Source organism: Somniosus microcephalus, chromosome 13, assembly GCF_052327205.1.
Source record: "Somniosus microcephalus isolate GS21.2 chromosome 13, FLI_Smic_1.0, whole genome shotgun sequence".
NCBI classification, from domain to species: Eukaryota; Metazoa; Chordata; class Chondrichthyes; order Squaliformes; family Somniosidae; genus Somniosus; species Somniosus microcephalus.
Window position 1 is genome coordinate 4,671,724 of NC_140999.1, and position 25,132 is coordinate 4,696,855.

Sequence of the window (25,132 nt, forward strand, 5' to 3'; positions counted from 1 at the left end):
GCCGCTCAGCCAATTTCCTAACCAGGTCAATAATTTGCCCTCAATTCCGTGGGCTTCTACCTTAGTTAACAGTCTCTTATGTGGGACTTTATCAAATGCCTTCTGGAAGTCCATATAAATAACATCCGCAGACATTCCCCTGTCCACTACTTTAGTCACCTTTTCAAAAAATTCAATCAGGTTTGTCGGGCATGACCTGCCTTTCACAAATCCATGCTGGCTCGCTCTGATCAGCTGAAAATTTTCGAGGTGTTAAGTCACCCTGTCCTTAATTATAGACTCCAGCAATTTCCCAACAACAGATGTTAGGCTCACTGGTCTATAATTCCCTGGTTTCCCTCGCTCGCCATTCTTAAAAAGCAGAGTGACAAGTGCAATTTTCCATCTAAAGGAACGGTTCCTGAATCTAGAGAACTTTGGAAGATTATAGTTTGGGAATCTGCAATGTGCTCACCTACTTCCTTTAAAACCCTGGGATGGAAACCATCTGGTCCTGGGGATTTGTCACTCTTTAGTGACATTATTTTCTTCATTACTGTTATTTTACTTATGTGAATTTTATTGAGTCCCTGTCCCCAATTCAATATTAGTTTCTTCCAACATGCGATCCTCCTCTTCTACTGTAAATACTGACGTAAAGTAATTATTCAACATGTCCGCCATTTCCCCATTGTCATTTATAATTTCAGTTTTTAAGGGGCTAACATTTCTCCTGACCACCCTCTTTTTCCTAATGTTACTGTATCAATGTTGTCTCTTTTTGTATTAATTCATGGGATGTGGGCATCGCTGGCAAGGCCGGCATTTATTGCCCATCCCTAGTTGCCCTTGAGAAGGTGGTGGTGAGCAGCCTTCTTGAGCCGCTGCAGTCCGTGTGGTGAAGGTGCTCCCACAGTGCTGTTAGGGAGGGAGTTCCAGGATTTTGACCCAGCGACGATGAAGGAACGGCCGATATATTTCCAAGTCAGGGTGGTGTGTGACTTGGAGGGGGTGGTGTTCCCATGCACCTGCTGCCCTTGTCCTTCTAGGTGGTAGAGATCGCGGGTTTGGGAGGTGCTGCCGAAGAAGCCTTGGCGAGTTGCTGCAGTGCAGCTTGTAGATGGTACACACTGCAGCCACGGTGCGCCGGTGGTGGAGGGAGAGGATGTTTAAGGTAATGTTTTTCTTTGCTCTTTTCTCCTCTCACAGGCCGAATGTTTGCTACTGGCTGTGTTATGGGCCCTTTTGGGCACTTCTGGTACAAGGCACTGGACGGGAGGCTCCCAGGACGGGCCACACGCATCGTCCTGAAGAAGGTTCTGTTAGACCAGCTCATTGCCTCCCCCATCTTTGGTGCGATCTACTTCTTCGGTAAGTGTAACTTTTCTAAGTCTCCAAAGAGTCTTGGCTGCCGCAGACGTTGTGTTCCCCCCCCCCCCGCAGGGAAGGAAGAGTGGGAAACTTCCTGCGGCACTCATTCAATCTGTGATGAAAGCCCAGAAACAGTTTGACTAACAGTACTGGTGGGTACAGGTCTGTCACTTTATAACACTGGGGTACAGCACTGGTGGGTACAGGTCTGTCACTGTATAACACTGGGGTACAGTACTGGTGGGTACAGGTCTGTCACTGTATAACACTGGGGTACAGTACTGGTGGGTACAGGTCTGTCACTGTATAACACTGGGGTACAGCACTGGTGGGTACAGGTCTGTCACTGTATAACACTGGGGTACAGCACTGGTGGGTACAGGTCTGTCACTGTATAACACTGGGGTACAGTACTGGTGGGTACAGGTCTGTCACTATAACACTGGGGTACAGTACTGGTGGGTACAGGTCTGTCACTGTATAACACTGGGGTACAGTACTGGTGGGTACAGGTCTGTCACTGTATAACACGAGTACAGTACTGGTGGGGACAGATCAGTCACTATAACACTGGGGTACAGTACTGGCGGGTACAGGTCTGTCACTGTATAACATTGGGGTACAGTACTGGTGGGTACAGGTCTGTCACTGTATAACACTGGGGTACAGGACTGGTGGGTACAGGTCTGTCACTATAACGGGTACAGTACTGGTGGATACAGGTCTGTCACTGTATAACACTGGGGTACAGTACTGGTGGGTACAGGTCTGTCACGAACACTGGGGTACAGTACTGGTGGGTACAGGTCTGTCACTGTATAACACTGGGGTACAGTACTGGTGGGTACAGGTCTGTCGCTGTACACCACGGGTACAGTACTGGTGGGCACAGGTCTGTCAGTGTATAACACTGGGGTACAGTACTGGTGGGTACAGGTCTGTCACTGTATAACACTGGGGTACAGTACTGGTGGGCACAGGTCTGTCACTGTATAACACTGGGGTACAGTATTGGTGGGTACAGGTCTGTCACTGTATAACACGGGTACAGTACTGGTGGGCACAGGTCTGTCACTGTATAACACGGGTACAGTACTGGTGGGTACTGGTCTGTCACTGTATAACACTGGGGTACAGTACTGGTGGGTACAGGTCTGTCACTGTATAACACTGGGGTACAGTACCGGTGGGGACAGGTCTGTCACTGTATAACACTGGGGTACAGTACTGGTGGGTACAGGTCTGTCACTGTATAACACTGGGGTAGAGCACTGGTGGGTACAGGTCTGTCACTGTATAACACTGGGGTACAGTACTGGTGGGGACAGGTCTGTCACTGTATAACACTGGGGTACAGTACTGGTGGGGACAGGTCCTGTCACTGTATAACATGGGTACAGTACTGGTGGGTACAGGTCTGTCACTGTATAACACGGGTACAGTACTGGTGGGTACAGGTCTGTCACTGTATAACACTGGGGTACAGTACTGGTGGGCACAGGTCTGTCACTGTATAACACGGGTACAGTACTGGTGGGTACAGGTCTGTCACTGTATAACATGGTTACAGTACTGGTGGGTACAGGTCTGTCACTGTATAACACTGGGGTACAGTACTGGTGGGTACAGGTCTGTCACTATAACACTGGGGTACAGTACTGGTGGGTACAGGTCTGTCACTGTATAACACTGGGGTACAGCACTGGTGGGTACAGGTCTGTCACTGTATAACACTGGGGTACAGTACTGGTGGGTACAGGTCTGTCACTGTATAACACGGGTACAGTACTGGTGGGTACAGGTCTGTCACTGTATAACACTGGGGTATAGTACGGGTGGGTACAGGTCTGTCAATGTATAGCACTGGGGTACAGTACTGGTGGGTACAGGTCTATCGCTGTATAACACGGGTACAGTACTGGTGGGTACAGGTCTGTCACTGTATAACACTGGGGTACAGTACTGGTGGGTACAGGTCTGTCACTGTATAACACTGGGGTACAGTACTGGTGGGTACAGGTCTGTCACTGTATAACACTGGGGTACAGTATTGGTGTGTACAGGTCTGTCACTAACACTGGGGTACAGTACTGGTGGGTACAGGTCTGTCACTGTATAACACGAGTACAGTACTGGTGGGTACAGGTCTGTCACTGTATAACGGGTACAGTACTGGTGGGTACAGGTCTGTCATTGTATAACGGGTACAGTACTGGTGGGTACAGGTCTGTCACTGTATAACACTGGGGTACAGTACTGGTGGGTACAGGTCTGTCGCTGTATAACACGGGTACAGTACTGGTGGGTACAGGTCTGTCGCTGTATAACACTGGGGTACAGTACTGGTGGGTACAGGTCTGTCACTGTATAACGGGTACAGTACTGGTGGGTACAGGTCTGTCATTGTATAACGGGTACAGTACTGGTAGGTACAGGCCTGTCACTGGATAACACTGGGGTACAGTACTGGTGGGTACAGGTCTGTCACTATAACACTGGGGTACAGTACTGGTGGGTACAGGTCTGTCACTGTATAACATTGGGGTACAGTACTGGTGGGTACAGGTCTGTCACTGTATAACACTGGGGTACAGTACTGGTGGGTACAGGTCTGTCACTGTATAACACTGGGGTACAGTACTGGTGGGTACAGGTCTGTCATTGTATAACACGGGTACAGTATTGGTGGGTACAGGTCTGTCACTGTATAACACGGGTATAGTACTGGTGGGCACAGGTCTGTCACTGTATAACACGGGTACAGTATTGGTGGGTACAGGTCTGTCACTGTATAACACTGGGGTACAGTACTGGTGGGCACACGTCTGTCACTGTATAACACTGGGGTACAGTACTGGTGGGCACAGGTCTGTCACTGTATAACACTGGGGTACTGTACTGGTGGGTACAGGTCTGTCACTGTATAACACTGGGGTACAGTACTGGTGGGTACAGGTCTGTCACTGTATAACACTGGGGTACAGTACTGGTGGGTACAGGTCTGTCACTATAACACTGGGGTACAGTACTGGTGGGTACAGGTCTGTCACTGTATAACACTGGGGTACAGTACTGGTGGGTACAGGTCTGTCACTGTATAACACTGGGGTACAGTGCTGGTGGGTACAGGTCTGTCACTGTATAACACTGGGGTACAATACTGGTGGGTACAGGTCTGTCACTGTATAACACGGGTACAGTACTGGTGGGTACAGGTCTGTCACTGTATAACACTGGGGTGCAGTACTGGTGGGTACAGGTCTGTCACTGTATAACACTGGGGTACAGTACTGGTGGGTACAGGTCAGTCACTGTATAACACTGGGGTACAGTACTGGTGGGTACAGGTCTGTCACTATAACACTGGGGTACAGTACTGGTGGGCACAGGTCTGTCACTGTATAACACGGGTACAGTACTGGTGGGTACAGGTCTGTCACTGTATAACACGGGTACAGTACTGGTGGGTACAGGTCTGTCACTGTATAACACTGGGGTACAGTACTGGTGGGTACAGGTCTGTCACTAACACTGGGGTACAGTACTGGTGGGTACAGGTCTGTCACTGTATAACACTGGGGTGCAGTACTGGTGGGTACAGGTCTGTCGCTGTATAACACTGGGGTACAGTACTGGTAGGTACAGGCCTGTCACTGTATAACACTGGGGTACAGTACTGGTGGGTACAGGTCTGTCACTGTATAACACTGGGGTACAGTACTGGTGGGTACAGGTCTGTCACTGTATAACACGGGTACAGTACTGGTAGGTACAGGCCTGTCACTGTATAACACTGGGGTACTGTACTGGTGGGTACAGGTCTGTCACTGTATAACACTGGGGTACAGTACTGGTGGGGACAGGTCTGTCACTGTATAACACGGGTACAGTACTGGTGGGTACAGGTATGTCACTGTATAACACTGGGGTACTGTACTGGTGGGTACAGGTCTGTCACTGTATAACACTGGGGTACAGTACTGGTGGGGACAGGTCTGTCACTGTATAACACGGGTACAGTACTGGTGGGTACAGGCCTGTCACTGTATAACACTGGGGTACTGTACTGGTGGGTACAGGTCTGTCACTGTATAACACTGGGGTACAGTACTGGTGGGTACAGGTATGTCACTGTATAACACTGGGGTACAGTACTGGTGGGTACAGGTCTGTCGCTGTATAACACTGGGGTGCAGTACTGGTAGGTACAGGCCTGTCACTGTATAACACTGGGGTACAGTACTGGTGGGTACAGGTCTGTCACTGTATAACACTGGGGTACAGTACTGGTGGGTACAGGTCTGTCACTGTATAACACTGGGGTACAGTACTGGTGGGTACAGGTCTGTCACTGTATAACACGGGTACAGTACTGGTGGGTACAGGTCTGTCACTGTATAACACTGGGGTACAGTACTGGTGGGCACAGGTCTGTCACTGTATAACACTGGGGCACAGTACTGGTGGGTACAGGTCTGTCACTGTATAACACTGGGGTACAGTACTGGTGGGTACAGGTCTGTCACTGTATAACACTGGGGTACAGTATTGGTGGGTACAGGTCTGTCACTGTATAACACGGGTACAGTACTGGTGGTACAGGCCTGTCACTGTATAACACTGGGGTACAGTACTGGTGGGGACAGGTCTGTCACTGTATAACACGGGTACAGTACTGGTGGGTACAGGTATGTCACTGTATAACACTGGGGTACAGTACTGGTGGGTACAGGTCTGTCGCTGTATAACACGGGTACAGTACTGGTGGGTACAGGTCTGTCGCTGTATAACACTGGGGTACAGTACTGGTGCGTACAGGTCTGTCACTGTATAACACGGGTACAGTACTGGTGGGTACAGGTCTGTCACTATAACACTGGGGTACAGTACTGGGGGTACAGGTCTGTCACTGTATAACGGGTACAGTACTGGTGGGTACAGGTCTGTCATTGTATAACGGGTACAGTACTGGTGGGTACAGGTCTGTCACTGTATAACACTGGGGTACAGTACTGGTGGGTACAGGTCTGTCGCTGTATAACACGGGTACAGTACTGGTGGGTACAGGTCTGTCGCTGTATAACACTGGGGTACAGTACTGGTAGGTACAGGCCTGTCACTGGATAACACTGGGGTACAGTACTGGTGGGCCCAGGTCTGTCACTGTATAACACTGGGGTACAGTACTGGTGGGTACAGGTCTGTCACTGTATAACACTGGGGTACAGTACTGGTGCGTACAGGTCTGTCACTGTATAACACTGGGGTACAGTACTGGTGGGTACAGGTCTGTCACTGTATAACATTGGGGTACAGTACTGGTGGGTACAGGTCTGTCACTGTATAACACTGGGGTACAGTACTGGTGGGCACAGGTCCGTCACTGTATAACACGGGTACAGTACTGGTGGGTACAGGTCTGTCACTGTATAACACTGGGGTACAGTACTGGTGGGTACAGGTCTGTCATTGTATAACACGGGTACAGTATTGGTGGGTACAGGTCTGTCACTGTATAACACGGGTACAGTACTGGTGGGCACAGGTCTGTCACTGTATAACACGGGTACAGTATTGGTGGGTACAGGTCTGTCACTGTATAACACTGGGGTACAGTACTGGTGGGCACACGTCTGTCACTGTATAACACGGGTACAGTACTGGTGGGCACAGGTCTGTCACTGTATAACACGGGTACAGTACTGGTGGGTACAGGTCTGTCACTATAACACTGGGGTACAGTACTGGTGGGTACAGGTCTGTCACTGTATAACACTGGGGTACAGTACTGGTGGGTACAGGTCTGTCACTGTATAACACTGGGGTACAGTACTGGTGCGTACAGGTCTGTCACTGTATAACACTGGGGTACAGTACTGGTGGGTACAGGTCTGTCACTGTATAACATTGGGGTACAGTACTGGTGGGTACAGGTCTGTCACTGTATAACACTGGGGTACAGTACTGGTGGGTACAGGTCTGTCACTGTATAACACTGGGGTACAGTACTGGTGGGTACAGGTCTGTCATTGTATAACACGGGTACAGTATTGGTGGGTACAGGTGTGTCACTGTATAACACGGGTACAGTACTGGTGGGCACAGGTCTGTCACTGTATAACGGGTACAGTATTGGTGGGTACAGGTCTGTCACTGTATAACACTGGGGTACAGTACTGGTGGGCACACGTCTGTCACTGTATAACACTGGGGTACAGTACTGGTGGGCACAGGTCTGTCACTGTATAACACGGGTACAGTACTGGTGGGTACAGGTCTGTCACTGTATAACACTGGGGTACAGTACTGGTGGGTACAGGTCTGTCACTGTATAACACTGGGGTACAGTACTGGTGGGTACAGGTCTGTCACTGTATAACACTGGGGTACAGTACTGGTGGGTACAGGTCTGTCACTGTATAACACTGGGGTACAGTACTGGTGGGTACAGGTCTGTCACTGTATAACACTGGGGTACAGTGCTGGTGGGTACAGGTCTGTCACTGTATAACACTGGGGTACAGTACTGGTGGGTACAGGTCTGTCACTGTATAACACTGGGGTACAGTACTGGTGGGTACAGGTCTGTCACTGTATAACACTGGGGTGCAGTACTGGTGGGTACAGGTCTGTCACTGTATAACACTGGGGTACAGTACTGGTGGGTACAGGTCAGTCACTGTATAACACTGGGGTACAGTACTGGTGGGTACAGGTCTGTCACTGTATAACACTGGGGTACAGTACTGGTGGGCACAGGTCTGTCACTGTATAACACGGGTACAGTACTGGTGGGTACAGGTCTGTCACTGTATAACACGGGTACAGTACTGGTGGGTACAGGTCTGTCACTGTATAACACGGGTACAGTACTGGTGGGTACAGGTCTGTCACTGTATAACACTGGGGTACAGTACTGGTGGGTACAGGTCTGTCACTAACACTGGGGTACAGTACTGGTGGGTACAGGTCTGTCACTGTATAACACTGGGGTGCAGTACTGGTGGGTACAGGTCTGTCGCTGTATAACACTGGGGTACAGGCCTGTCACTGTATAACACTGGGGTACAGTACTGGTGGGTACAGGTCTGTCACTGTATAACACTGGGGTACAGTACTGGTGGGTACAGGTCTGTCACTGTATAACACGGGTACAGTACTGGTAGGTACAGGCCTGTCACTGTATAACACTGGGGTACTGTACTGGTGGGTACAGGTCTGTCACTGTATAACACTGGGGTACAGTACTGGTGGGGACAGGTCTGTCACTGTATAACACGGGTACAGTACTGGTGGGTACAGGTATGTCACTGTATAACACGGGTACTGTACTGGTGGGTACAGGTCTGTCACTGTATAACACTGGGGTACAGTACTGGTGGGGACAGGTCTGTCACTGTATAACACGGGTACAGTACTGGTGGGTACAGGCCTGTCACTGTATAACACTGGGGTACTGTACTGGTGGGTACAGGTCTGTCGCTGTATAACACTGGGGTGCAGTACTGGTAGGTACAGGCCTGTCACTGTATAACACTGGGGTACAGTACTGGTGGGTACAGGTCTGTCACTGTATAACACTGGGGTACAGTACTGGTGGGTACAGGTCTGTCACTGTATAACACTGGGGTACAGTACTGGTGGGTACAGGTCTGTCACTGTATAACACTGGGGTACAGTACTGGTGGGTACAGGTCTGTCACTGTATAACACTGGGGTACAGTACTGGTGGGCACAGGTCTGTCACTGTATAACACTGGGGCACAGTACTGGTGGGTACAGGTCTGTCACTGTATAACACTGGGGTACAGTACTGGTGGGTACAGGTCTGTCACTGTATAACACGGGTACAGTATTGGTGGGTACAGGTCTGTCACTGTATAACACGGGTACAGTACTGGTGGGCACAGGTCTGTCACTGTATAACACTGGGGTACAGTATTGGTGGGTACAGGTCAGTCACTATAACACTGGGGTACAGTACTGGTGGGCACACGTTTGTCACTGTATAACACGGGTACAGTACTGGTGGGTACAGGTCTGTCACTGTATAACACGGGTACAGTACTGGTGGGTACAGGTCTGTCACTGTATAACACGGGTACAGTACTGATGGGTACAGGTCTGTCACTGCATAACACGGCTACAGTACTGGTGGGTACAGGTCTGTCACTGTATAACACGGGTACAGTACTGGTGGGTACAGGTCTGTCACTGTATAACACTGGGGTGCAGTACTGGTGGGTACAGGTCAGTCAGTGTATAACACTGGGGTACAGTACTGGTGGGTACAGGTCTGTAACTGTATAACACGGGTACAGTACTGGTGGGCACAGGTCTGTCACTGTATAACACGGGTACAGTACTGGTGGGTACAGGTCTGTCACTGTATAACACTGGGGTACAGTACTGGTGTGTACAGGTCTGTCACTGTGTAACACTGGGGTACAGTATTGGTGGGTACAGGTCTGTCACTGTATAACACGGGTACAGTACTGGTGGGCACAGGTCTGTCACTAACACTGGGGTACAGTACTGGTGGGTACAGGTCTGTCACTGTATAACACTGGGGTACAGTACTGGGGTTACAGGTCTGTCACTGTATAACGGATACAGTACTGGTGGGTACAGGTCTGTCACTGTACAACACTGGGGTACAGTACTGGTGGGTACAGGTCTGTCACTGTATAACGGGTGCAGTACTGGTGGGTACAGGTCTGTCACTGTATAACACTGGGGTACAGCACTGGTGGGTACAGGTCTGTCACTAACACTGGGGTACAGTACTGGTGGGTACAGGTCTGTCACTGTATAACACTGGGGTACAGTGCTGGTGGGTACAGGTCTGTCGCTGTCTAACACGAGCACACTGTATAACGGGTACAGTACTGGTGGGTACAGGTCTGTCACTATAACACGAGTACAGTACTGGTGGGTACAGGTCTGTCACTGTATAACGGGTACAGTACTGGTGGGTACAGGTCTGTCACTGTATAACGAGTACAGTACTGGTGGGTACAGGTCTGTCACTGTACAACACTGGGGTACAGTACTGGTGGGTACAGGTCTGTCACTGTAACGGGTACAGTACTGGTGGGTACAGGTCTGTCACTGTATAACACTGGGGTACAGCACTGGTGGGTACAGGTCTGTCACGAACACTGGGGTACAGTACTGGTGGGTGCAGGTCTGTCACTGTATAACACTGGGGTACAGTACTGGTGGGCACAGGTCTGTCACTGTATAACACGGGTACGGTATTGGTGGGTACAGGTCTGTCACTGTAAAACACTGGGGTACAGTACTGGTGGGTACAGGTCTGTCACTGTATAACACTGGGGTACAGTACTGGTGGGTACAGGTCTGTCACTGTAGAACACTGGGGTACAGTACTGGTGGGTACAGGTCTGTCACTGTATAACACTGGGGTACAGTACTGGTGGGTACAGGTCTGTCACTGTATAACACTGGGGTACAGTACTGGTGGGTACAGGTCTGTCACTGTATAACACGGGTACAGTACAGGTGGGTACAGGTCTGTCACTGTATAACACTGGGGTACAGTATTGGTGGGTACAGGTCTGTCACTGTATAACACGGGTACAGTACTGGTGGGCACAGGTCTGTCACTGTATAACACGGGTACAGTATTGGTGGGTACAGGTCTGTCACTGTATAACACTGGGGTACAGTACTGGTGGGTACAGGTCTGTCACTGTATAACACGGGTACAGTACTGGTGGGTACAGGTCTGTCACTGTATAACACGGGTACAGTACTGGTGGGCACACGTCTGTCACTGTATAACACGGGTACAGTACTGGTGGGTACAGGTCTGTCACTGTATAACACGGGTACAGTACTGGTGGGTACAGGTCTGTCACTGCATAACACTGGGGTACAGTACTGGTGGGTACAGGTCAGTCACTGTATAACACTGGGGTACAGTACTGGTGGGTACAGGTCTGTAACTGTATAACACGGGTACAGTACTGGTGGGCACAGGTCTGTCACTGTATAACACGGGTACAGTACTGGTGGGTACAGGTCTGTCACTGTATAACACTGGGGTACTGTACTGGTGTGTACAGGTCTGTCACTATAACACGGGTACAGTATTGGTGGGTACAGGTCTGTCACTGTATAACACTGGGGTACAGTACTGGGGGTACAGGTCTGTCACTGTATAACACTGGGGTACAGTACTGGTGGGTACAGGTCTGTCGCTGTATAACACGAGCACACTGTATAACGGGTACAGTACTGGTGGGTACAGGTCTGTCACTGTATAACACGAGTACAGTACTGGTGGGTACAGGTCTGTCACTGTATAACGGGTACAGGTCTGTCACTGTATAACGAGTACAGTACTGGTGGGTACAGGTCTGTCACTGTACAACACTGGGTTACAGTACTGGTGGGTACAGGTCTGTCACTGTATAACGGGTACAGTACTGGTGGGTACAGGTCTGTCACTATAACACTGGGGTACAGCACTGGTGGGTACAGGTCTGTCACTAACACTGGGGTACAGTACTGGTGGGTAGAGGTCTGTCACTGTATAAGACGGGTACAGTGCTGGTGGGTACAGGTCTGTCACTGTATAACACTGGGGTACAGTACTGGTGGGCACAGGTCTGTCACTGTATAACACTGGGGTACGGTATTGGTGGGTACAGGTCTGTCACTGTATAACACGGGTACAGTACTGGTGGGCACAGGTCTGTCACTGTATAACACGGGTACAGTACTGGTGGGTACAGGTCTGTCACTGTATAACACTGGGGTACAGTACTGGTGGGTACAGGTCTGTCACTGTATAACACTGGGGTACAGTACTGGTGGGTACAGGTCTGTCACTAGAACACTGGGGTACAGTACTGGTGGGTACAGGTCTGTCACTAGAACACTGGGGTACAGTACTGGTGGGTACAGGTCTGTCACTGTATAACACTGGGGTACAGTACTGGTGGGTACAGGTCTGTCACTGTATAACACTGGGGTACAGTACTGGTGGGTACAGGTCTGTCACTGTAACACTGGGGTACAGTACTGGTGGGTACAGGTCTGTCACTAACACTGGGGTACAGTACTGGTGGGTACAGGTCTGTCAATGTATAACACTGGGGTACAGTACTGGTGGGTACAGGTCTGTCACTGTATAACACTGGGGTACAGTTCTGGTGGGTACAGGTCTGTCACTGTATAACACTGGGGTACAGTACTGGTGGGTACAGGTCTGTCACTGTATAACGGGTACAGTACAGGTGGGTACAGGTCTGTCACTGTATAATACTGGGGTACAGTACTGGTGGGTACCGGTCTGTCACTGTATAACACTGGGGTACAGTACTGGTGGGTACAGGTCTGTCACTGTATAACACTGGGGTACAGTACTGGTGGGCACAGGTCTGTCACTGTATAACACTGGGGTACAGTACTGGTGGGCACAGGTCTGTCACTGTATAACACGGGTACAGTACTGGTGGGTACAGGTCTGTCACTGTATAACATGGGTACAGTACTGGTGGGTACAGGTCTGTCACTGTATAACACTGGGGTACAGTACTGGTGGGCACAGGTCTGTCACTATAACACGGGTACAGGACTGGTGGGTACAGGTCTGTCACTGTAACACGGGTACAGTACTGGTGGGTACAGGTCTGTCACTGTATAACACGGGTACAGTACTGGTGGGTACAGGTCTGTCACTGTATAACACTGGGGTACAGTACTGGTGGGTACAGGTCTGTCACTGAAAAACACTGGGGTACAGTACTGGTGGGCACAGGTCTGTCACTGTATAACACTGGGGCACAGTACTGGTGGGTACAGGTCTGTCACTGTATAACACTGGGGTACAGTACTGGTGGGTACAGGTCTGTCACTGTATAACACTGGGGTACAGTATTGGTGGGTACAGGTCTGTCACTGTATAACACGGGTACAGTACTGGTGGGCACAGGTCTGTCACTAACACTGGGGTACAGTACTGGTGGGTGCAGGTCTGTCACTGTATAACACTGGGGTACAGTACTGGTGGGCACAGGTCTGTCACTGTATAACACGGGTACGGTATTGGTGGGTACAGGTCTGTCACTGTAAAACACTGGGGTACAGTACTGGTGGGCACAGGTCTGTCACTGTATAACACGGGTACAGTACTGGTGGGTACAGGTCTGTCACTATAACACTGGGGTACAGTACTGGTGGGTACAGGTCTGTCACTGTATAACACTGGGGTACAGTACTGGTGGGTACAGGTCTGTCACTGTATAACACTGGGGTACAGTTCTGGTGGGTACAGGTCTGTCACTGTATAACACTGGGGTACAGTACTGGTGGGTACAGGTCTGTCACTGTATAACGGGTACAGTACAGGTGGGTACAGGTCTGTCACTGTATAATACTGGGGTACAGTACTGGTGGGTACCGGTCTGTCACTGTATAACACTGGGGTACAGTACTGGTGGGTACAGGTCTGTCACTGTATAACACTGGGGTACAGTACTGGTGGGCACAGGTCTGTCACTGTATAACACTGGGGTACAGTACTGGTGGGCACAGGTCTGTCACTGTATAACACGGGTACAGTACTGGTGGGTACAGGTCTGTCACTGTATAACATGGGTACAGTACTGGTGGGTACAGGTCTGTCACTGTATAACACTGGGGTACAGTACTGGTGGGCACAGGTCTGTCACTATAACACGGGTACAGGACTGGTGGGTACAGGTCTGTCACTGTAACACGGGTACAGTACTGGTGGGTACAGGTCTGTCACTGTATAACACTGGGGTACAGTACTGGTGGGTACAGGTCTGTCACTGTATAACACGGGTACAGTACTGGTGGGTACAGGTCTGTCACTGTATAACACTGGGGTACAGTACTGGTGGGCACAGGTCTGTCACTGTATAACACTGGGGCACAGTACTGGTGGGTACAGGTCTGTCACTGTATAACACTGGGGTACAGTACTGGTGGGTACAGGTCTGTCACTGTATAACACTGGGGTACAGTATTGGTGGGTACAGGTCTGTCACTGTATAACACTGGGGTACAGTACTGGTGGGCACAGGTCTGTCACTGTATAACACGGGTACGGTATTGGTGGGTACAGGTCTGTCACTGTAAAACACTGGGGTACAGTACTGGTGGGCACAGGTCTGTCACTGTATAACACGGGTACAGTACTGGTGGGTACAGGTCTGTCACTGTATAACACTGGGGTACAGTACTGGTGGGTACAGGTCTGTCACTGTATAACACTGGGGTACAGTACTGGTGGGTACAGGTCTGTCACTGTAGAACACGGGTACAGTACTGGTGGGTACAGGTCTGTCACTGTATAACACTGGGGTACAGTACTGGTGGGTACAGGTCTGTCACTGTATAACACTGGGGTACAGTACTGGTGGGTACAGGTCTGTCACTGTATAACACGGGTACAGTACAGGTGGGTACAGGTCTGTCACTGTATAACACTGGGGTACAGTATTGGTGGGTACAGGTCTGTCACTGTATAACACGGGTACAGTACTGGTGGGCACAGGTCTGTCACTGTATAACACGGGTACAGTATTGGTGGGTACAGGTCTGTCACTGTATAACACTGGGGTACAGTACTGGTGGGTACAGGTCTGTCACTGTATAACACTGGGGTACAGTACTGGTGGGTACAGGTCTGTCACTGTATAACACGGGAACAGTACTGGTGGGCACACGTCTGTCACTGTATAACACTGGGGTACAGTACTGGTGGGTACAGGTCTGTCACTGTATAACACTGGGGTACAGTACTGGTGGGTACAGGTCTGTCACTGCATAACACTGGGGTACAGTACTGGTGGGTACAGGTCAGTCACTGTATAACACTGGGGTACAGTACTGGTGGGTACAGGTCTGTAACTGTATAACGGGTACAGTACTGGTGGGCACAGGTCTGTCACTGTATAACACGGGTACAGTACTGGTGGGTACAGGTCTGTCACTGTATAACACGGGTACTGTACTGGTGTGTACAGGTCTGTCACTATAACACGGGTACAGTATTGGTGGGTACAGGTCTGTCACTATAACACTGGGGTACAGGACTGGTGGGTACAGGTCTGTCACTGTATAACACTGGGGTACAGTACTGGGGGTACAGGTCTGTCACTGTATAACACTGGGGTACAGTACTGGTGGGTACAGGTCTGTCGCTGTATAACACGAGCACACTGTATAACGGGTACAGTACTGGTGGGTACAGGTCTGTCACTGTATAACACGAGTACAGTACTGGTGGGTACAGGTCTGTCACTGTATAACGGGTACAGGTCTGTCACTGTATAACACGAGTACAGTACTGGTGGGTACAGGTCTGTCACTGTACAACACTGGGGTACAGTACTGGTGGGTACAGGTCTGTCACTGTATAACGGGTACAGTACTGGTGGGTACAGGTCTGTCACTGTATAACACTGGGGTACAGCACTGGTGGGTACAGGTCTGTCACTAACACTGGGGTACAGTACTGGTGGGTACAGGTCTGTCACTGTATAAGACGGGTACAGTGCTGGTGGGTACAGGTCTGTCACTGTATAACACTGGGGTACAGTACTGGTGGGCACAGGTCTGTCACTGTATAACACTGGTACGGTATTGGTGGGTACAGGTCTGTCACTGTATAACACTGGGGTACAGTACTGGTGGGCACAGGTCTGTCACTGTATAACACGGGTACAGTACTGGTGGGTACAGGTCTGTCACTGTATAACACTGGGGTACAGTACTGGTGGGTACAGGTCTGTCACTGTATAACACTGGGGTACAGTACTGGTGGGTACAGGTCTGTCACTAGAACACTGGGGTACAGTACTGGTGGGTACAGGTCTGTCACTAGAACACTGGGGTACAGTACTGGTGGGTACAGGTCTGTCACTGTATAACACTGGGGTACATTACTGGTGGGTACAGGTCTGTCACTGTATAACACTGGGGTACAGTACTGGTGGGTACAGGTCTGTCACTGTATAACACTGGGGTACAGTACTGGTGGGTACAGGTCTGTCACTATAACACTGGGGTACAGTACTGGTGGGTACAGGTCTGTCACTGTATAACACTGGGGTACAGTTCTGGTGGGTACAGGTCTGTCACTGTATAACACTGGTACAGTACTGGTGGGTACAGGTCTGTCACTGTATAACACGGGTACAGTATTGGTGGGTACAGGTCTGTCACTGTATAACACGGGTACAGTACTGGTGGGCACAGGTCTGTCACTGTAACACTGGGGTACAGTATTGGTGGGTACAGGTCTGTCACTGTATAACACTGGGGTACAGTACTGGTGGGTACAGGTCTGTCACTGTATAACACTGGGGTACAGTACTGGTGGGTACAGGTCTGTCACTGTATAACACGGGTACAGTACTGGTGGGTACAGGTCTGTCACTGTATAACACTGGGGTACAGTACTGGTGGGTACAGGTCTGTCACTATAACACGGGTACAGTACTGGTGGGTACAGGTCTGTCACTGTATAACACTGGGGTGCAGTACTGGTGGGCACAGGTCTGTCACTGTATAACACGGGTACAGTACTGGTGGGTACAGGTCTGTCACTGTATAACACGGGTACAGTACTGGTGTGCACAGGTCTGTCACTGTATAACACTGGGGTACAGTACTGGTGGGTACAGGTCTGTAACTGTATAACACTGGGGTACAGTACTGGTGGGCACAGGTCTGTCACTGTATAACACGGGTACAGTACTGGTGGGTACAGGTCTGTCACTGTATAACACGGGTACAGTACTGGTGTGCACAGGTCTGTCACTGTATAACACTGGGGTACAGTATTGGTGGGTACAGGTCTGTCACTATAACACTGGGGTACAGTACTGGTGGGCACAGGTCTGTCACAATAACACTGGGGTACAGTACTGGTGGGTACAGGTCTGTCACTGTATGACACTGGGGTACAGTACTGGGGGTACAGGTCTGTCACTGTATAACGGGTACAGTACTGGTGGGTACAGGTCTGTCACTGTATAACACGAGTACAGTACTGGTGGGTACAGGTCTGTCACTGTACAACACGGGTACAGTACTGGTGGGTACAGGTCTGTCACTGTATAACGGGTACAGTACTGGTGGGTACAGGTCTGTCACTGTATAACACTGGGGTACAGCACTGGTGGGTACAGGTCTGTCACTAACACTGGGGTACAGTACTGGTGGGTACAGGTCTGTCGCTGTATAACACGAGCACACTGTATAACGGGTACAGTACTGGTGGGTACAGGTCTGTCACTATAACACGAGTACAGTACTGGTGGGTACAGGTCTGTCACTGTATAACGGGTACAGTACTGGTGGGTGCAGGTCTGTCACTGTATAACACGAGTACAGTACTGGTGGGTACAGGTCTGTCACTGTTCAACACTGGGGTACAGTACTGGTGGGTACAGGTCTGTCACTAACGGGTACAGTACTGGTGGGTACAGGTCTGTCACTGTATAACACTGGGGTACAGCACTGGTGGGTACAGGTCTGTCACGAACACGGGTACAGTACTGGTGGGTACAGGTCTGTCACTGTATAACACTGGGGTACAGTGCTGGTGGGTACAGGTCTGTCACTGTATAACACTGGGGTACAGTACTGGTGGGCACAGGTCTGTCACTAACACTGGGGTACAGTACTGGTGGGTGCAGGTCTGTCACTGTATAACACTGGGGTACAGTACTGGTGGGCACAGGTCTGTCACTGTATAACACTGGGGTACGGTATTGGTGGGTACAGGTCTGTCACTGTATAACACGAGTACAGTACTGGTGGGTACAGGTCTGTCACTGTATAACACTGGGGTACAGTACTGGTGGGTACAGGTCTGTCACTGTAGAACACTGGGGTACAGTACTGGTGGGTACAGGTCTGTCACTGTATAACACTGGGGTACAGTACTGGTGGGTACAGGTCTGTCACTGTACAACACTGGGGTACAGTACTGGTGGGTACAGGTCTGTCACTGTATAACACGGGTACAGTACAGGTGGGTACAGGTCTGTCACTGTATAACACGGGTACAGTATTGGTGGGTACAGGTCTGTCACTGTATAACACGGGTACAGTACTGGTGGGCACAGGTCTGTCACTGTAACACGGGTACAGTATTGGTGGGTACAGGTCTGTCACTGTATAACACTGGGGTACAGTACTGGTGGGCACACGTCTGTCACTGTATAACACTGGGGTACAGTACTGGTGGGTACAGGTCTGTCACTGTATAACACTGGGGTACAGTACTGGTGGGTACAGGTCTGTCACTGTATAACACTGGGGTACAGTACTGGTGGGTACAGGTCTGTCACTGTATAACACTGGGGTACAGTACTGGTGGGTACAGGTCTGTCACTGTATAACACTGGGGTACAGTACTGGTGGGTACAGGTCTGTCACTGCATAACACTGGGGTACAGTACTGGTGGGCACAGGTCTGTCACTGTATAACACTGGGGTACAGTACTGGTGGGCACAGGTCTGTCACTATAACACTGGGGTACAGGACTGGTGGGTACAGGTCTGTCACTGTATAACACTGGGGTACAGTACTGGTGGGTACAGGTCTGTCGCTGTATAACACGAGCACACTGTGTAACGGGTACAGTACTGGTGGGTACAGGTCTGTCACTGTATAACGAGTACAGTACTGGTGGGTACAGGTCTGTCACTGTATAACGGGTACAGGTCTGTCACTGTATAACACGAGTACAGTACTGGTGGGTACAGGTCTGTCACTGTACAACACGGGTACAGTACTGGTGGGTACAGGTCTGTCACTGTATAACACTGGGGTACAGCACTGGTGGGTACAGGTCTGTCACTAACACTGGGGTACAGTACTGGTGGGTACAGGTCTGTCGCTGTATAACACGAGCACACTGTATAACGGGTACAGTACTGGTGGGTACAGGTCTGTCACTATAACACGAGTACAGTACTGGTGGGTACAGGTCTGTCACTGTATAACGGGTACAGTACTGGTGGGTGCAGGTCTGTCACTGTATAACACGAGTACAGTACTGGTGGGTACAGGTCTGTCACTGTTCAACACTGGGGTACAGTACTGGTGGGTACAGGTCTGTCACTAACGGGTACAGTACTGGTGGGTACAGGTCTGTCACTGTATAACACTGGGGTACAGCACTGGTGGGTACAGGTCTGTCACGAACACGGGTACAGTACTGGTGGGTACAGGTCTGTCACTGTATAACACTGGGGTACAGTGCTGGTGGGTACAGGTCTGTCACTGTATAACACGGGTACAGTACTGGTGGGCACAGGTCTGTCACTAACACTGGGGTACAGTACTGGTGGGTGCAGGTCTGTCACTGTATAACACTGGGGTACAGTACTGGTGGGCACAGGTCTGTCACTGTATAACACTGGGGTACGGTATTGGTGGGTACAGGTCTGTCACTGTATAACACGGGTACAGTACTGGTGGGTACAGGTCTGTCACTGTATAACACTGGGGTACAGTACTGGTGGGTACAGGTCTGTCACTGTAGAACACTGGGGTACAGTACTGGTGGGTACAGGTCTGTCACTGTATAACACTGGGGTACAGTACTGGTGGGTACAGGTCTGTCACTGTACAACACTGGGGTACAGTACTGGTGGGTACAGGTCTGTCACTGTATAACACGGGTACAGTACAGGTGGGTACAGGTCTGTCACTGTATAACACGGGTACAGTATTGGTGGGTACAGGTCTGTCACTGTATAACACGGGTACAGTACTGGTGGGCACAGGTCTGTCACTGTAACACGGGTACAGTATTGGTGGGTACAGGTCTGTCACTGTATAACACTGGGGTACAGTACTGGTGGGCACACGTCTGTCACTGTATAACACTGGGGTACAGTACTGGTGGGTACAGGTCTGTCACTGTATAACACTGGGGTACAGTACTGGTGGGTACAGGTCTGTCACTGTATAACACTGGGGTACAGTACTGGTGGGTACAGGTCTGTCACTGTATAACACTGGGGTACAGTACTGGTGGGTACAGGTCTGTCACTGTATAACACTGGGGTACAGTACTGGTGGGTACAGGTCTGTCACTGCATAACACTGGGGTACAGTACTGGTGGGCACAGGTCTGTCACTGTATAACACTGGGGTACAGTACTGGTGGGCACAGGTCTGTCACTATAACACTGGGGTACAGGACTGGTGGGTACAGGTCTGTCACTGTATAACACTGGGGTACAGTACTGGTGGGTACAGGTCTGTCGCTGTATAACACGAGCACACTGTGTAACGGGTACAGTACTGGTGGGTACAGGTCTGTCACTGTATAACGAGTACAGTACTGGTGGGTACAGGTCTGTCACTGTATAACGGGTACAGGTCTGTCACTGTATAACACGAGTACAGTACTGGTGGGTACAGGTCTGTCACTGTACAACACGGGTACAGTACTGGTGGGTACAGGTCTGTCACTGTATAACACTGGGGTACAGCACTGGTGGGTACAGGTCTGTCAGAAACACTGGGGTACAGTACTGGTGGGTACAGGTCTGTCACTGTATAACACGGGTACAGTGCTGGTGGGTACAGGTCTGTCACTGTATAACACTGGGGTACAGTACTGGTGGGCACAGGTCTGTCACGAACACTGGGGTACAGTACTGGTGGGTGCAGGTCTGTCACTGTATAACACTGGGGTACAGTACTGGTGGGCACAGGTCTGTCACTGTATAACACTGGGGTACGGTATTGGTGGGTACAGGTCTGTCACTATATAACACTGGGGTACAGTACTGGTGGGCACAGGTCTGTCACTGTATAACACGGGTACAGTACTGGTGGGTACAGGTCTGTCACTGTATAACACTGGGGTACAGTACTGGTGGGTACAAGTCTGTCACTGTATAACACGGGTACAGTACTGGTGGGTACAGGTCTGTCACTGTATAACACTGGGGTACAGCACTGGTGGGTACAGGTCTGTCACTAACACTGGGGTACAGTACTGGTGGGTACAGGTCTGTCGCTGTATAACACGAGCACACTGTATAACGGGTACAGTACTGGTGGGTGCAGGTCTGTCACTGTATAACACGAGTACAGTACTGGTGGGTACAGGTCTGTCACTGTTCAACACTGGGGTACAGTACTGGTGGGTACAGGTCTGTCACTAACGGGTACAGTACTGGTGGGTACAGGTCTGTCACTGTATAACACTGGGGTACAGCACTGGTGGGTACAGGTCTGTCACGAACACTGGGGTACAGTACTGGTGGGTACAGGTCTGTCACTGTATAACACTGGGGTACAGTGCTGGTGGGTACAGGTCTGTCACTGTATAACACTGGGGTACAGCACTGGTGGGTACAGGTCTGTCACTGTATAACGGGTACAGGTCTGTCACTGTATAACACGAGTACAGTACTGGTGGGTACAGGTCTGTCACTGTACAACACGGGTACAGTACTGGTGGGTACAGGTCTGTCACTGTATAACGGGTACAGTACTGGTGGGTACAGGTCTGTCACTGTATAACACTGGGGTACAGCACTGGTGGGTACAGGTCTGTCACTAACACTGGGGTACAGTACTGGTGGGTACAGGTCTGTCACTGTATAAGACGGGTACAGTGCTGGTGGGTACAGGTCTGTCACTGTATAACACTGGGGTACAGTACTGGTGGGCACAGGTCTGTCACTGTATAACACTGGTACGGTATTGGTGGGTACAGGTCTGTCACTGTATAACACTGGGGTACAGTACTGGTGGGCACAGGTCTGTCACTGTATAACACGGGTACAGTACTGGTGGGTACAGGTCTGTCACTGTATAACACGGGTACAGTACTGGTGGGTACAGGTCTGTCACTGTATAACACTGGGGTACAGTACTGGTGGGTACAGGTCTGTCACTAGAACACTGGGGTACAGTACTGGTGGGTACAGGTCTGTCACTAGAACACTGGGGTACAGTACTGGTGGGTACAGGTCTGTCACTGTATAACACTGGGGTACATTACTGGTGGGTACAGGTCTGTCACTGTATAACACTGGGGTACAGTACTGGTGGGTACAGGTCTGTCACTGTATAACACTGGGGTACAGTACTGGTGGGTACAGGTCTGTCACTATAACACTGGGGTACAGTACTGGTGGGTACAGGTCTGTCACTGTATAACACTGGGGTACAGTTCTGGTGGGTACAGGTCTGTCACTGTATAACACTGGTACAGTACTGGTGGGTACAGGTCTGTCACTGTATAACACGGGTACAGTATTGGTGGGTACAGGTCTGTCACTGTATAACACGGGTACAGTACTGGTGGGCACAGGTCTGTCACTGTAACACTGGGGTACAGTATTGGTGGGTACAGGTCTGTCACTGTATAACACTGGGGTACAGTACTGGTGGGTACAGGTCTGTCACTGTATAACACTGGGGTACAGTACTGGTGGGTACAGGTCTGTCACTGTATAACACGGGTACAGTACTGGTGGGTACAGGTCTGTCACTGTATAACACTGGGGTACAGTACTGGTGGGTACAGGTCTGTCACTATAACACGGGTACAGTACTGGTGGGTACAGGTCTGTCACTGTATAACACTGGGGTGCAGTACTGGTGGGTACAGGTCAGTCAGTGTATAACACTGGGGTACAGTACTGGTGGGTACAGGTCTGTAACTGTATAACACTGGGGTACAGTACTGGTGGGCACAGGTCTGTCACTGTATAACACGGGTACAGTACTGGTGGGTACAGGTCTGTCACTGTATAACACGGGTACAGTACTGGTGTGCACAGGTCTGTCACTGTATAACACTGGGGTACAGTATTGGTGGGTACAGGTCTGTCACTATAACACTGGGGTACAGTACTGGTGGGCACAGGTCTGTCACTATAACACTGGGGTACAGTACTGGTGGGTACAGGTCTGTCACTGTATGACACTGGGGTACAGTACTGGGGGTACAGGTCTGTCACTGTATAACGGGTACAGTACTGGTGGGTACAGGTCTGTCACTGTATAACACGAGTACAGTACTGGTGGGTACAGGTCTGTCACTGTACAACACGGGTACAGTACTGGTGGGTACAGGTCTGTCACTGTATAACGGGTACAGTACTGGTGGGTACAGGTCTGTCACTGTATAACACTGGGGTACAGCACTGGTGGGTACAGGTCTGTCACTAACACTGGGGTACAGTACTGGTGGGTACAGGTCTGTCGCTGTATAACACGAGCACACTGTATAACGGGTACAGTACTGGTGGGTACAGGTCTGTCACTATAACACGAGTACAGTACTGGTGGGTACAGGTCTGTCACTGTATAACGGGTACAGTACTGGTGGGTGCAGGTCTGTCACTGTATAACACGAGTACAGTACTGGTGGGTACAGGTCTGTCACTGTTCAACACTGGGGTACAGTACTGGTGGGTACAGGTCTGTCACTAACGGGTACAGTACTGGTGGGTACAGGTCTGTCACTGTATAACACTGGGGTACAGCACTGGTGGGTACAGGTCTGTCACGAACACGGGTACAGTACTGGTGGGTACAGGTCTGTCACTGTATAACACTGGGGTACAGTGCTGGTGGGTACAGGTCTGTCACTGTATAACACTGGGGTACAGTACTGGTGGGCACAGGTCTGTCACTAACACTGGGGTACAGTACTGGTGGGTGCAGGTCTGTCACTGTATAACACTGGGGTACAGTACTGGTGGGCACAGGTCTGTCACTGTATAACACTGGGGTACGGTATTGGTGGGTACAGGTCTGTCACTGTATAACACGGGTACAGTACTGGTGGGTACAGGTCTGTCACTGTATAACACTGGGGTACAGTACTGGTGGGTACAGGTCTGTCACTGTAGAACACTGGGGTACAGTACTGGTGGGTACAGGTCTGTCACTGTATAACACTGGGGTACAGTACTGGTGGGTACAGGTCTGTCACTGTACAACACTGGGGTACAGTACTGGTGGGTACAGGTCTGTCACTGTATAACACGGGTACAGTACAGGTGGGTACAGGTCTGTCACTGTATAACACGGGTACAGTATTGGTGGGTACAGGTCTGTCACTGTATAACACGGGTACAGTACTGGTGGGCACAGGTCTGTCACTGTAACACGGGTACAGTATTGGTGGGTACAGGTCTGTCACTGTATAACACTGGGGTACAGTACTGGTGGGCACACGTCTGTCACTGTATAACACTGGGGTACAGTACTGGTGGGTACAGGTCTGTCACTGTATAACACTGGGGTACAGTACTGGTGGGTACAGGTCTGTCACTGTATAACACTGGGGTACAGTACTGGTGGGTACAGGTCTGTCACTGTATAACACTGGGGTACAGTACTGGTGGGTACAGGTCTGTCACTGTATAACACTGGGGTACAGTACTGGTGGGTACAGGTCTGTCACTGCATAACACTGGGGTACAGTACTGGTGGGCACAGGTCTGTCACTGTATAACACTGGGGTACAGTACTGGTGGGCACAGGTCTGTCACTATAACACTGGGGTACAGGACTGGTGGGTACAGGTCTGTCACTGTATAACACTGGGGTACAGTACTGGTGGGTACAGGTCTGTCGCTGTATAACACGAGCACACTGTGTAACGGGTACAGTACTGGTGGGTACAGGTCTGTCACTGTATAACGAGTACAGTACTGGTGGGTACAGGTCTGTCACTGTATAACGGGTACAGGTCTGTCACTGTATAACACGAGTACAGTA

General features: G+C 50.4%; 1 protein-coding gene across 2 annotated transcripts in view; it reads left to right on the forward strand.

The window, feature by feature from the left end:
• mpv17l2 (MPV17 mitochondrial inner membrane protein like 2) overlaps positions 1-25,132 on the forward strand; it is a 65,443-nt gene that overhangs the window by 11,997 nt on the left and 28,314 nt on the right. For both annotated transcript variants that reach the window (XM_086004380.1, XM_086004379.1), the window contains exon 2: positions 1,189-1,350. In XM_086004380.1, the coding sequence (XP_085860506.1) occupies positions 1,189-1,350 (162 nt within the window). The remainder of the gene's footprint in view (positions 1-1,188; positions 1,351-25,132) is intronic.